The following is a 15,116-nucleotide window of genomic DNA, read 5'->3' as shown; positions in this document are numbered from 1 at the left end:
TGTGATCCCATTAGAACACAATGCCATTTTAAATTCAGACATGGAGACATCTCCTTTCCATTGTCCTGGCCTTCTGGCTTTAAAGAAAACACACCTCACACTAGCAGCTGCCTTGTTCCTATCTCACATCTATTCCTCTTTATCCAGTAAAAAAGTATAATGTATGCTAATCCCCCAGGTGTCAATAGGAACTCTGTTCAATACATTTGAGATAATAGTGAAGAAGGGGTTGCTCCTATCGAAGAGCTGGAAGATAAAGTCAATGGCACAGTCAATAACAATAAGGTTGTAGGCTTTAATGAGGAATGTTAATTTGAACACAATCAAGTGGATTTCAGCTTAGCTGATTATCAACCTTGGACTTGTATGAAGGTGTTGATAATGCTGTTAGTAGAGTGGGGGAATTTTTATCTGTACCTGCTATTTTCACTTTGCCTTTTGGCTGTTTGAGTTAAAACTAACAAACTAAAAAAGTGAGCGAGTGAACTTAAAAAAGCAAAAGACAGGGTAAGGTAACACTGTACTGCTCCATGCACAGACAACTTTATTTATTTATAAAATTTACCAAATGCTGTACACACACTTTATACAAAATAACAGTAATTGAAGTTTGTAAGTTGATAGCCCTTCTCTGTAGTGGGATGTTCACTCCTACTAGAGCAACTTCATGTCTCAGTTCAAGCGTCCTCCTCGAGTTGCAGGCTACACAGCCAGCTCCTCACTCTCTCCTTGATCCCATTCCATCAGCAGCTCCGAGGACACCTCTGTAAACAGATGATCCCATTCCCAGCTCACATCATCCTGCAGAGCAAAAGAGAGACAGAAGAAAAGAAGAATTAGAGAGGCAGAGCGAGACATACCAAGAAAGTGAGTACGGGGAATAGAGAGTGGTGGGGGGGAGCAGAGGGTGTTAATGTACACATCATAAATCTTGATTACCTGAGAGACAGACAGCAACCTCCCCTGGTGCTCAAGAAACAGCTGGACAGGCCTTTCGTTGGGAGCTCACAAGCTATATTTACTAAAAATTCACTCACCTCCCTCACCTCCTGCTCGGGTGCTAAAACCTTGGTGAGTAGCTTCAAGTCGATCTCTCCATCCTGAGGAAACAGTGCAGTAAAATTCACTTAGCTTGCACAAACAGAGGTGATGAGAGTTGCCACCTTGAAGAGAAGGCGCAGGAGAACATTGAAGGTATTTTTAAAAAAATAAGGTGTCCTTGACTCACTAAGGTTTGGAATGCAGAATAATTCTTCAGATCATTGTCCAGATCTCTGTAGGTCATTACTCGGTTCACCTGAACACTAACAGAGTGACAGGAAGTCAGGCTTCTGATGCACTTATACTGTAAACAAACTTGTATTTCGGTGAAAACAGCATGTCACAGAGAAAATCCTGCTTTCAGAATACACGCAAAGCAAGACTGCAAAGTGGCTTAGATGAGCTTGAAGTTTTCACACACTTAAGCTCTAAGATTTCAAGCAAAGGCCAGAGAGAGCAGGAGATGGTTGCCAAGTGTTAAACACTTTAAATTGAAACCCAGCTGCTTATCTGTGGGTTGGAATTAAGTGGGGGGGCTCTCAAAGTGGCCGGGGCCTAGCAGTGCATGCCAGTCCTACTTACTGCACATTACACGCTACATTGCCCTCGCAATGAGTTCAATGTGGATATTATCTCGCACAGAGAGCAAGCCCCAGCCTAATAACCTCCACCGCTGTCATAGCCTTGCAACATATTCGACACATGTCGACGTGTCTCTCACTGCCCTGTAAATCAAAGGGCCCGGTTAGTAAGGACCCTGGCAAGAGAGTTGCATAAATCACACCCAACTGTTATTTCTCCATTTCAGCCTGATATAGCAAAGGCACTCTGCAACAGCATCAATGGAGGACAGTTAACATGAAAGACACTAGAATAGTCTACTGAGCCACTGCTCTGTGCATGGACAGAGGTTTAAGATCATAGAGTTGGGGCTCTGTAAGTCACACTCTGTGTGTGTGTGTGTGTGTGTGTGTGTGTGTGTGTGTGTGTGTGTGTGTGTGTGTCCAAAGTGATTAAGTGGTTTGAAAGTGTTTACAGTTTAAGGAATTAACTACCATGGTGGAGCTGCAATTTGCATGGTGAGATCTTCTTCTTGCACTTCATCCAGATCAGGAATCGTTGGGATGTCTAAATACACACAATAAAAAAAGCAGAGTCCATCTGATACATTTGTAGAAGTGGCACATTTAAGAACATCAAATAATCATCAAACGACCATTTAGTATTCTTACCAATACAAACACATTGTTTAAATTACTGTAAATTCCCTGTGGACGGCTGCTAGAAGGTTACGTGCCTGTAAGCGGCACTTCCTCCCCTCCCTCTTGTGTGCTACATCCACATAAGAGCTGCCCTGTCACAATAGCCATGCGGCCATGAATATTCAGAAGGCAAGGCAGCAGCTCATCCTGCTGTGAGAGGGGTGCTGGTCAGGGGCTCCCCAGAAAGCACCCCCTGCTACCTTAGCATTTGGGCCCTGTCAGTGCCGCCCACCCCCAGGACCTGCGGTGGCCGGTAGGCCGACCTCCATGTCCACTCTGCCACTCCGACTGGAGCGGTATCCAGCCATGTGCACGAGTATTTGCTTGCGGGCCCATCTGTGTGGGGTCGGAAGTCACAGTGCGGCCTGGCAGGGGCTGCGGTGCCAGGAGCCGCCAGCCCGCTGCTCAAACAGTGGGAACCCGCTTTAATTGGCAAAACGCAACAGGACAGAGGATGGCTTCACTCCCAAGAAGGAGAGGGCAAACTTTCACAGCATTTTTCAGATGGACATATCAAGGCAGGGAAATAAGAGAGGGATGGAGAGTAGTCTGGATAGCTGGACATAAGCAGTAAAGAGACAGAAAAGTCTCTCCAACGATTTTATAGTGAGTAAGTTGCCGCTTGTTGACAGAAAAGGTGCCTGTACAGATAACAAACAATATATATTTCAAAAAAAATAAAAAGTACAGTAGAGGCTTTACAGGTGTCCCAGCTTTGGGTGTGATGTGTCTTTCCTGAAAAGTATTTTTCTGGTGTGGCAGCAAAGTGCACATCCTTATTAGCTCTAGAGCAGAGTGTGGACAGTGACAGAGAAAGAAAGTGGGGGAGTGGAAGCGAGGGAAAAGAGACCTGACAGATAGCGAGAGAAAAAGAGAGAGCTGGACTGCATGAAGAGGGTTGTCAGTAATCTCTAACCACAGTACTGCACCCTGAGGGGAAAGTCAATAGAGGAGCTAAATAGAGGTGAGGAGATGGAAGTCTGCATCTGATGTGAGGAAATATCTTGGCATCTATGTCACCATTCCTTCAAAATAGCCCCTAAAAAAAAGAATTCAAGCAAACATAAATTTAGATGTAAGAAGGAGAAAAATATTTTGATTCTGAACATTCTGAGATGGATAAATCCTAAAAAAAAAAAAAAGAGTAGACCGGTCAAAACCTTACCCCCCAAGTTTTGCTGAAGCCCAAAAGCCTCACACTCTGCCGATAACTTATTTCTTTCTCTTTTTTTAATTAAACCAAATTAAAAATGCCATGCTCGTTTAGCCGCTGACAAGATTCATCTGTGTTTCTGATATCCAAATAAATGCGGGCGCAGGTATTTCATATTCATGAGGCCCCGGTGACACTTTGTCCTCTCATTTACAAAGCACAGCGTTCAGCAGAATCCGTCCCCCCTGGACCCCCAATCAAATTTAATGGTCTTAGTGCAATGACATCAAAAAGCTTTGCCATCCAGCTCTGCAAACAGCTTCCTGTGTTGTCTATCTGTCCACACACACACTCTCTTTCTTTCCATTTCAGCGAGTAACGCACTAATAACACACTCCGTGAGAGTTCGACGTGAAGCACGGAAGCATATGCTGTCTATGTGCAAACTCTATTATTAAGAGAAAAAAAAGCAACAACATTTTTTAAAACGAGCTTCAAATCCAACCTATTACTAGAGGTCAAGTGGCCCATAAAAGCAGCTGCAAACAAGCCAATGTTTTCTTCCAACGCAAAGGGCAACTCCATCAGGACGAGCATATTTCCCTCAGATTGGCACGCATTATCCATGCTGGCTTCCTTCACTCAGCTGGACATGTATCAAGGTGGCTTTTGTCTGGCAGCGAGAGGCCACGCGTATTCTTATTACACGGCCGCGTCCGGCTTCCTCGCTGAAGCATGTAAATATCAAAAGGGGATAATTTGCTGTGAATGTAGACATACTCCCGGCAGCACATGCCAGTCAGCGACTCTGGCAAACGGGCCGTGTCCTCGCCTTACTTCGGACCCCTATAATCTACGCAGGGGTCCAGTCGAATGATTACCCAGCCAGAGAATCCATTTGAAAGGCTTACGGGACAGCAACAGTCAACACGTCACAGTTTAAGTGGGAGACGGTGAGACATGAAATAGATGAGTGTCTTTGCGACACTGGTGCTATTTTATGTGACCAGCAGGAGGCTGTGGGGGCAGCTGATAGGGAGAAGGGAGCAGGGGACTGGGGCTAGCCTGGCCTTCTCTCCCTCTGTCTCTCTCTGTGCTTGTAGCCAGTGGACATAAGGGATAAGGGTAGGGGACATAATCAAGATCGGAGGGGCTATCTCACTAACCCTCAGCACTGTAATTTCCAATACCCCTGCCTCCAGCTCTGTATTAAGAGGTCTCCCTTCACAGAGTAATAATCTTTCCAGCGGCATTAACTGCAAGAGAACCAAACCTCTGGACCCTTCAATCAACTGTCCATTTTAGCCAGTGTGCCGACAATATCGAGTACAATCGTGTGTGTACAAACAATATAGAAGTACATTAATTACATGTATATAAAAAACAGTTTCTGAAATTGAAATTCAATAGTTATTATTGCCCTGTAACATCATTTGTATTTTGGAATAGATTTCTACTTTTTAAATTAAGCAAATAAAACACATCAGAAAAATACAACTGAGTGGAATTACCAAGAGTTATTAATAAATAATACAGTTTAAAATCTCTGCATGTCATTGTGACAACATTGGTACTCTTTAAACTCAGCAGATTCATGAACAAAGAATTAAACATGAATTCTTGTCATCTTCTCAAAAGTCACTCTACAGCGTACTAGGTATTTTTTTCATCTTCTTCTTATTAATCGTAGTAGTATTCTTATTTTATTTCCTAATAAAATGACAATATGGCTGTTTTAACAGAAAAGGTTTTCAATTTGTTCATGTGCACGTCTCTCAGCATGCATGCCAACTAATATTAACTTAGCCTATTTAACCCTGTTCCATTACTGCTTTGCACTGCAAAATGTTGCATTTATCTTCAGCAGCACCTTGCTGAAAATTCCTCCCTCAGTCCAAACATTGTTTGTGGTGCACACGAGCCCTCAGGTCACTTAGTCAATGCAGCAGTGTTACCACTGGATCTGTATTCAACAGCACCAGTCTGACACTTTGTGTCCATGTGTGTGCATTTTGTGATTAACTGTGTTGTTCTGGCTGATGGCTGGACAACCTCAACTCTCCATCAAATGAGCATATTCCCTCATCACGTTAATCAAAAGGACCGCGCTCATACTTTCAGTGGTCAAAGTCAGCGTTCTAACACACAAATCCATGCTATATTCAGGGAGAAATATGGTTTGAGCACCAGTGAAAAGCAATGATCTGACCGCCTGCTTATCTGCTCTACTTTCTGAGGATGAATGTGCCGGTGAGGCACTGGAGGGCTCCACTTTGCCCGTAAGGAGGCACAGAGAGTGAGGATTGCAAGGGTGCTCTTACCTCCTTCATCATCTGATCCCTGGGGAGTTTGTGGTCGCAGACGGCGGCTGTAGAAACAGGAAGTATGAGAGCATGAATTATTTAATGCTTTCAAACCCTATCTTAACAGTCATCATAGGGAGTGAGTGAGTGAGTTGGCTCCTAGACTTTTCTTTGATGATGGGCCTGTTTTTGTTCTTTCTTATGATAGGTAGGGTGCTTGTTCAGTTTCCTACAGTCTGAGTCAGACTTTAGAATAACAGCCTCTGACAAAGCTGCTATGAGACACACAGTTGTGCTGTCTGGGTTAACACAGCCTGACTGTCCTAGACAAGATCACCTCTAAGAATTAAAAAAAAAAAAACCCAGCTGGAGGCACAGTCTGAATAAGTATTGTTAAGACAAGACAATTGTGACAGAAGCAGAACCTAAGGGATTTTTCGGCAGAGTAACATCATCACTTTCACACAAAGCCTCTGTCTCACTATAGCCATCCAGGCACCAAGCTCCAGCTGCAATGATGAGTCAAACATACAGGACTATGTCCTCTACCTGCCTCTTCTCATGTGGATGCCTATTCTGGTCACACAATTGTGTGAGGGTGGGTGGAAGGGACTAGAATAACAGGGAAACAGCAGTAAAAGTGACGGCAACTCAGTCATGCTGGATTTTAATCATATTAAGTGATTGTTCTTGGAAAGGCGAGGATTAGTTACGACCAAGGACAACTGGGGAAGTAGAGTGCCATTTCCACTTTACTGCGAAAAGAACAAAAATTTAAACTGGCCTATTTTTATACCACAAGTGCTGACAGTTATGAAAGTCATCTGACAGCTGAAAGAATAAAATATTGTTCCTACTTACTCTTCGAGGTCCTCAGCTGCAGGTCTTCTCGAAGATCTGTACGTCACCAGAGAAAAATAATTTTCACACAAATTTAATAACACACACATATTAAATTGTATTTCTTTCAAACTAACAGTAGGCATATCTTTTTCATCCGTGTTAGTGGAGTAGACAGTAGTTGTCTTCTGTTTTCTCAGCCTATAATACCAGTTTAACAGCCTCAGCAACTATTTACAGACTTCTCTCCATTTATTTTCCCTCAGTATGAAAAGATGCACGCTGGCATACCAAAAATGCAGCATTATTAATATGCAAAGCATATAATCACACAAATGCAGGAATAAAACAAAACATTGTAAGTTATGTGTATTTTTTAAAGCATACCCAAAAAAAATTTTCCAATATCATTTTTAATCTTCCTTCATAGAGCTAAATACATTTGTTGGTTCTCCTGGTTGAGTAGTGACCCCTAGTGGTTTTAAAGGTGATTCAATCAACCTTTTACTTCTTTTTTCTTTTAATTCTTTAGCATGTCCAAAACTCAAGAGCACAAGCAGCTATTATGTGCAGATCGATACAAAGCTCATACTTAAATCCATAAATAAATCCTTTTGTATTTTTATCAAGAACAAGTATTAAGAGGTTCTTATAAAAATAAATCTGTCCCAACATTGGGACAATAACGACAATGGCAACAAATAAGAACATTTATTCATAGCTTGTTTTTCAAAGGTGATATCTTATCATCTTTTTTCACCATGAGGATTTCATTTCCTGTTGATCTGCCTGAGGTTAATTTATTTTTTTTGGCAGGAGGGGGTGTTGGTATTAAAGGATGTTTTTCCTGGTTGAAGTTATGGGTCTAAGTTCATAGGATGATGTGGTATGATTTTTTTTAATCACAGATCACAAAACCTGCGAATCCAAAGTGAAGCTTTAACAACGTAATGAAATTGACTGGACTATAAGTCCTATATCTTATATTATATTGTTATGAGTAGCGTTAATAATATTTTTTTCCAGTAAGAAAAATTATCTTAAACACTTCATCTTGCCAGTTCTCTGCTCATTTACTGCTTTGTCCATCTTTTGCACACTATCTGCGGCCAAACCAGCCGATCTGAAGCCAGCAGAGTCCAATCAGGAGAGCGAGAGAGGAGCTGAGGGAGCCTACCTGCCTGCCCTTGGATGGTGTCCTGTCTGCGGGGCGGGGGTGGCGACACTTAAGACACATTACAGGCCCCTTGATTAAGACTCATGTAAGGCAAAGCGATAGACATGGTAAAACTGTCTGGAAAAAGTTGTTAGGGATAAAATATATTGTGACAACCTGGTTTCAAAGGTTCATCAATAAACTGACAGATCATTTAGTGTCAATTAGAAGTGATAGATCGACAAATCCTGGGATTTCTGCGCTGGGATTAGTGGGAGGAGGGCGGTGGTGATTGAGCATGAGGGGTGACATTGAAGGGAAAAGTCCTTGCTGGTTCCAGGGGGGACCATTACTTACTTTGTTTCAGAGAGGATCAATGCACGTGCAAACCCCTTTTACACCTCCTGTATTTCAATCACTTTGAGACCGGGAATCAAGCGGGGGTTACGCAAAAGCGGAGAAGCGACACGCTGACCTTCTGCGAGAAAGGAAAGATCTATTGAGTTTGCCGTTCTCCCTGCTTGCACTAACGGTGCAGCAAACTACGCAAATAAATACAATTGACTCAGCCTGTTCACTTCAATGCATCTCCTGTGCTCCCACTTCCACTGACCGAGCAAAAGAAGCACAATGGCAGTTGGAAGAACAAACTGTTCTACAGTGTATTAAAACATCTCATATTGAGTCAGTGAAGGAGAATATTGCGATTTAGATGTGTTAGTCTGAGACGAAGCCTTTTGGCAAACACCTTCCATCTGTTCAACATATTTCATGAATTCTCCATGTTGTGATCCTTGTGTAAAGAGCAGACTGCAGTGGTAAGGGGTGATTAAGTGGCTTGAACCCCCATGATGAAGTGGCTAGCTGACTAACAGTGCCCTCCTGTGGCTGATGCATTAACCATGTCAATTACCGCCTTGCTCACAGATGAAGACGAATGGAGAGTTGCCTGCTCAGACAGGCTCCCTCTAACCTTGTTGATTCACAGCCCGAGTGCCAAATATGCACTGATAAATAAGCTCATTCAACAGCATGAGAGTTCATTAATAACACATAAAACAAGACCACGGCTTGGAGTCCCAGCTTAGTTTCATTATAGTCGCAAGAGATGGAGGGGGCGAACGTGAAAATACGTACTTGGCAGAACCAGATCCAGAGCTGTCCTCTGCCCAGCCGCCCTGTCGCCGGGCTGGTTTAGGAGGAGGGCCCTGGAAGGAGGAAGAACTTCAATAACAGCTTCACTGAATATCTACTCACCCACACTCACGATAAGTAAATACATATGAAAGCATTCAAACTCCTATGAGGCTTTAGTCTCGGAAAATATAGCACAGAAGCGGCATGTTTTCATTAGATGTTGGGGTAAACTTGATCAGAATCAGTGGCCTCATGTTAAACACACATTTCATAAATAGGTATTCCAAAATTGAAGCATTCATCCACAAATTGTTAAGAAAAAAAAGAAAAAAGAAACTGTCTTGTTAAGGTATGCTGATCGAACCACCTGTGGAGTAAACAACATTCCTGATCTGCTGAGCAAAGGATCGTCTACTGCAGCGGTCCCCAACCTTTTTTGCGCCACGGACCGGTTTATGTCCAACAATATTTTCATGGACCGGCCATTAAGGTGTCGCGGATAAATACAACAAAATAAATCCAGAACCGGTACCAAAAAAGAAGATTTATACATAACACACGGAAAAAGACCCAGGGAAACTGAGTTAACAATAAAAACAATTAAAAAAAAAAAAAGGCGAAACCATGAATTTCACACCCAAGGCCCGGTACCAAACGACTCACGGACCGATACCGGTTCATGGCCCAGGGTTGGGGACCGCTTGTCTACTGCATGTGCGCTAAATAGTTTAGTTTATTATAGTTTTCAGCAGTAACCATTTGAAGCATTAGAACGTATAGAGCAGAGTGTGGGAATTAAGTCTGACCCTAAAACTGAGCCAGAGGGGAAAAAAATGACCTCCCACTCTGTCTACTTCTTTGATTCTGAAAATAGTAAACGGAGTAAGAATCTTGATCCTGAGACCGGGACCCTGAGGCCAGCGTTTGAATGAATAAATTCCTCAGCGCGCACAAGGGTGGGCACTAGACAAATGAATTAGGGAAAAAGAGGGACAACATTTCTCATTACTAAATTGGGTCTGCAGAGGACAAAGTGTTCGTGAAGAATTTCTTTCATTTATGATGAAAGAGGAAATAATCTTTCATGGCTGGTTCCTTTACTGAAGCCATTTATAAATCTGAATGTCACCATTAAGCAGGGCAGAGGGAGGGGGAGCCCACTCTGCTCCACTGTATATTACCATTAATCGAGAGAGCTGAGGCTGAACGAGCTCCCTCAACTTTGTGCAATTAGTAACTGTCTCTTTAATAGGAACAAAAAAGGGATTACAATTATGGAGGCTTTTTTAGAGCAGCATTTAAACATTTTTTTCACATGATGTGAAATCTCTTTGATGTTTCATATGTGGCATTTCAACAATGGAGAATTTTCATAAGGGATGAGATAATAAGGTCAAGTGCATCCTGTGTGCAATAAATGTATCCTGTGGCAGTTATTTCACTCAACAAAAATGGGGAGGACCAAAATAGTCCTGAGAAACAAAACAAAAACTGTGAGCATCCAATTCCTCATGACCAAATATGAAGCTCACAGCTGTAGTAAAATAGTTATGGCTATTATGCCAATTAGCTTAGGCCTTAAGGTTTCTAATTTGGGATTCTATGATGGTCTCTAGGGCGAGGAACTTGTAGTGACCGAACTCTATGAGCCCATAAAAGCAATGAGTCTTTGTTTAAAAGGATGTCGGGAATGCGACCAATCAGTTGGGTATTTCGGGCAGAAGAGAACGGGTTTGATAAACGAAGACTGCAAAAACGCCACCCAGTCGCACGACACTCTGGAAAAATGTACTGCATGTGCACAGCAGGTCAGAGAGGGCGCGAGAATACCGGTTCATACATTAGGAAAGTTGGCCTAATTTGGGAAGATTAGCCTAAAGCAAGGGCATTGCTGGAATATTTGCTCTGGGAATGCTGGCTGGTTTACAGTTTGCCAATCCAGGAGATGTGACTGATCCTATAAATGCCAACGACAGTGAAGTGATTTGTTGTATTTCAACTGTCACTTATGATCTGATTTCTTATGATTACATGCAACATGATTCAAGGGCAACAAGAAGCAAACTTTACAATGAAAACTGTGCCATGACTTGAAGTGATTTGTGTAAAAAAGGCACTTGTAGAAAGAGAGGATTTATCAGTTGCTGGTGATACTAAATAAGCCAACTGAAGACAACTACAATGTTTTGTGACTCACAAGGTTAAAAGGATTTAGAGTTTATATGAAGTAACACTTCAAACCCTTAATGCAACACATAAGAGCCAACATATACAGGCCAACAAATAAAGAGCAGCTATTCTGAGTGTTTCGGAGCACTTTAAAACCTGCTAAAGTAGAAAAACAGCAACTCAAACATCTCATCACCTGCATTATGCACTCCAATCAAACTTTATACCATGTGTGTCAAGCTGGCTCTTCGAGGTGAGCTGTAATTTGAGTCCTATCAAATCTAATCAGATGAACTGAAGTAAAACACTTCATGATAAAAGAAATGTAAGATAACCGGAAATGGTATAAAGTTGATAAGCTGAGCATTAGGACTAGAAGCCATGCAAAGTCATCGCTTAATTTATGCTACCTACCTCATCATCATCCTGTAATTCATGTATGAGACAAGACCAAAATGCATATTTATGACCTTGTAAATGAATGTTATAACACGCAGAGGTTTATTATCACATGATTGCATACCTCTCCTGCTGAAGCAGAGGTGGAGGACTTCCTTATGTGACGAGTCTCTTCAAACGATGACTGGTGTGCCGCAGGGCGAGCTCTTCGTCCAGACTTGGCAACCTGGGAAATGTGTGTAATTTCAACATGTAAAACCACTGTATGTGACAGACATTAGCACAGTTATTTGGGGTTTATAAAATAATTTGTGGTTTTAATTTGCTTTAACTGTCACATTAAATGTTTTCTGAAAATGGGATGGGAATCAAGAACGGGTTCCAGTTAAAAGGAGGTTCCAAACGGTCTAATTCTCTGGAAACTTCTGCATCCAACCTTATCAATTCCTGGCATGTTTTCTTTTTTCCAACAGCTGCACATTGCTAAACAATGACGTCAAATTCATGGAAGTGGAGCTTTTGCACACCTGAGTCATTTGTTTTCCACTCATGCACACATGTACAGATTTTAAAGATTTGAAATGATGTCAAAAATCTGAAATAGCTGTTTGCTTTTTTTTCTCCACAATAACTTCAGAATATTTTACGAAGCCATGAAAACTTTTACCTCCATACTATGAAAACGTCCGGTGGGTCAGTGGTGTAGTGTTTTCAACATTCCCCTAACATCCTGGGAAAACCCATATGGAAAAGAAATAGTAAAAACTTACATGATTTACTCATGAAAGTGGCCACTTTCTCATTACTTTCATATATTGTTTTAGTAAGTATCCAAAACATACAAGTTTCATTATATAATTCTTCAAGGGATCTTATATCTGTTTTCACTCTTGTATGCTTTTCATACAAGTTTCACACAAGACAGATACAAACTTTATAAGATCTATATATATCTTTTCCATATGGGAAAACACAACCCAGCCTCAGACAGTCATAAGATAAGGATAAATTGGAGGGTTGTGTCAGAAAGGACCGTTTTTGTAAACTCTGTGCCATATCCCATATGTGGATCCATTTGCTGTAGTACCTACTGGGAATAACCGAGCAGCTAGAAGTACTACACCACTGTGAACATTTTACAGGTCCTAGGAGCAAGAAAGCAGCAGAAGGTCAAAATTTGGTGCTTTTTGATTTGGTTTATTCAGCCCTCATCACTTCTTAAGTACAAGAGATGCACAAGAAATTGTCTGGAATAAAAGAAAATAAAGGTACAGTGAGTAATTTTTTGAGGTTACAGAAAAAAGACAATGTAGTACTATAAATATACACTGAATAGTGTTTATCTGTGTCTTCCAACAAATTGATGTGTTTTCATAAACTAAAATAATTAGGTTTTTGGAAGTTCCCACATTGCCCCGCCATCTTGAATAAAGTGGCCGAGATGGACATCGTACTTCTGCCTAATTGCTTTTTATGTATGTTGCAGAAGACTGGCCAAAATGAAAACACCATATAAGACACTTTTAATTTAAAGATCAAAAATAGATGTTTCAAATTATATGTGGCCATTTAACACTTTCACATGTAGATTTTTCATATCTTTCTCATTATGTCCTTCCCTGCCATCAGTGCAGTCTCTTCTCCCTTATTTCCCCTTCTTCCTCCTCACCTCAATCCTGATCCTCTAACACATGAAAACATGCTAATTTATTCCTAATATTGTCGCAATTACTTACTATCAGAAGATTAGACATGGGACCCTCCCATCTCCAGACAAGTGACAGTAGAAAACTGTTTTCTACTGTCATTGCTCCAGACAGCTGACAACAAGCCGGCTAAACAACAACAACAGCTGGATATAAGCTAACATTATGCCAGCTAATGTTAGGCTCAAGTGTCCTTAAACAAATCACACCTTCCTTCTTGACAGCAGATTATGTACCAATTTGCAATCTACTAATATCTCATGGTGAGATTTTAAAACACTGTACCTTTAAGCAGTTTTAAAAACAGCGCCCACTCCAAATATTACAATCTGAAACCAAAATGTTATTTTGGTTCAGCATGACATTTTCTACAACTTTGAGGATCAATATCTTTCCACAGATCATTGTTCAAATAGCAAAACTGTATCAAAGTAATGTCTATGATGTAAAGTAACAGAAACAAAGATACATTTTTACCTACATTCTGATACCAGGCTCATCTTCTAGCCATGATTCTTTCGGTTTCAACATAATCACTTCTTACCACTCCCATTTAATCTGTTCAAGGAATTAAAACCATGACAATACTGAGTGAAAGACAACTATGAATGGGTGTGGTTTGCATAGCCGCAAAACAAAAACAAGATTTTGGTTTTAGATTGTGAAACTTGGAGTGGGTACAAGTGATGTGGCTGCAGTTTTTAAAACTGTTTTTCAGCCATGAAAATCGTAAGTGCCTAGCTTCAGTATATGTAACAGAGTATGATGGCACAAACTGCCAGAAAAAAATTAGGAAATAAAAAAGCGTCAAATCTCAACCCACCCCTTTTTTACTTCAAGGACCTGTAACTTGGAAAACATTTATAGCATATAGGCAGAATTTTGTATGGCTTCAATATATAAGCTAAATATAATATAAACTAAAGTTATTAAAACAAAACATCTGATTCTGAGGGGTTCAGGTGGGAGGCACCCATTTTCCATGGAGTGACCCGTGAAGCTTACATGTTGGAGGAATAAAAAAAGTAGATTCACAAAGAATATCACCTATATGATTAATTTTAAAAAAAATTGGATTTACTATCAATAAAAACGTATCAATATTTACATTAGTCCAAAGACACATAGTATAATTCAAATAAAACATTGTCTTTTTGTCAACTAAAAGTGGTTGGTCTTATTTCAGATTTGAAGTCATGTTTTCTGTGTAGTTTATAGAAATGTGAACGTGTGTGAACCACAAGCACCAACAAAAAGAGATGAGTGTATCCCCGAAACATTATCAGGACAGCAGGCATTCTTGCCTTTTATGGAGAAAACCGGTAGCAGTGGGAACACAGTATGCATGCTCCCTGTACGTTTTCTGAGGGAGTAATGCCAGACACAGAACCAGGTCAGAGTTTACACGGAGCTACCAAAACACTGAGCTATGCTTGTGGGGGAAATTTCAGCTAGCATCATCTGTGGCTAACCCCGAAGTTAAAGTTAGCTGAATACGCAGACAAACCTTCCCGCTGCCAGTGCTCAAAAACAGTGAATGATGATGATTCTGAGCAGGTAACTGACAGGTTAAACTGGCATATCATTTACTGACTGGCTATTACTGATGCTCGCATTAGCGAAACAGAAAGCTAATTAGCTAACTAGCATCGCTGCACCGTCATACAGTGCCCACAACTCAGCTCAGAATGAATGCTACTTTCCTCCCATTACCTTGCTATGTGCATTTTAATGATATAAGACCCTACTTACATTTCTTGCCGTTCCACCATCTTCTTGTTGGAAATTATCGTCCATTTTTTTCCTCCTACCAGCTAGTTCACCTTCTTCCTGGATACCACCAGGCGTCACACAGCAACGCTCTCCATGGTAACGCAAATCAGGAGGAAAGTGCCTTTGGACCGCCCCAAATATCGTTAGTAAGTAAACAAACAAACAAACAAACAAATA

General features: G+C 41.1%; 1 protein-coding gene across 3 annotated transcripts; it reads right to left on the bottom strand.

Moving 5' to 3' along the window:
• Nucleotides 1-531: 531 nt before the first annotated feature.
• On the bottom strand, nucleotides 532-15,116 carry ift43 (intraflagellar transport 43 homolog (Chlamydomonas)). Of its 3 annotated transcripts, none has more exons than XM_085343087.1 (9): nucleotides 14,919-15,029; nucleotides 11,573-11,686; nucleotides 8,893-8,963; nucleotides 6,621-6,656; nucleotides 5,778-5,824; nucleotides 2,097-2,169; nucleotides 1,229-1,304; nucleotides 1,038-1,100; nucleotides 532-801 (listed from the first exon to the last, which is right to left on the bottom strand). In XM_085343087.1, the coding sequence occupies exons 1-9, from the start codon at nucleotides 14,961-14,963 to the stop codon at nucleotides 703-705; spliced, it is 624 nt and encodes a 207-aa protein (XP_085199213.1). In that variant the 5' UTR covers nucleotides 14,964-15,029; the 3' UTR covers nucleotides 532-702. The 3 variants fall into 3 exon arrangements, with proteins under 3 accessions (XP_085199213.1, XP_085199214.1, XP_085199215.1); XM_085343088.1 differs by having other exon boundaries at nucleotides 11,585-11,686; XM_085343089.1 differs by having other exon boundaries at nucleotides 734-1,100; nucleotides 14,919-15,116.

Source organism: Diplotaxodon limnothrissa, linkage group LG19 (assembly GCF_057381915.1).
Source record: "Diplotaxodon limnothrissa isolate DT_005_m linkage group LG19, D_limnothrissa_male_GT1.1, whole genome shotgun sequence".
Classification (NCBI taxonomy): Eukaryota; Metazoa; Chordata; class Actinopteri; order Cichliformes; family Cichlidae; genus Diplotaxodon; species Diplotaxodon limnothrissa.
This window is presented reverse-complemented; position numbering and strand designations above follow the sequence as displayed.

Coding starts and splice junctions, on each gene's coding strand:
- ift43 (XM_085343089.1), bottom strand. CDS start 14,963: ATGGACGATAATTTCCAACAAGAAGATGGTGGAACGGCAAGAAAT. Junction 5,825..6,620: donor GCAGCTGAGGACCTCGAAGA/GTAAGTAGGAAC, acceptor CTGTTTCTACAG/CCGCCGTCTGCGACCACAAA. Junction 1,101..1,228: donor ATTCTGCATTCCAAACCTTA/GTGAGTCAAGGA, acceptor CTGTTTCCTCAG/GATGGAGAGATCGACTTGAA.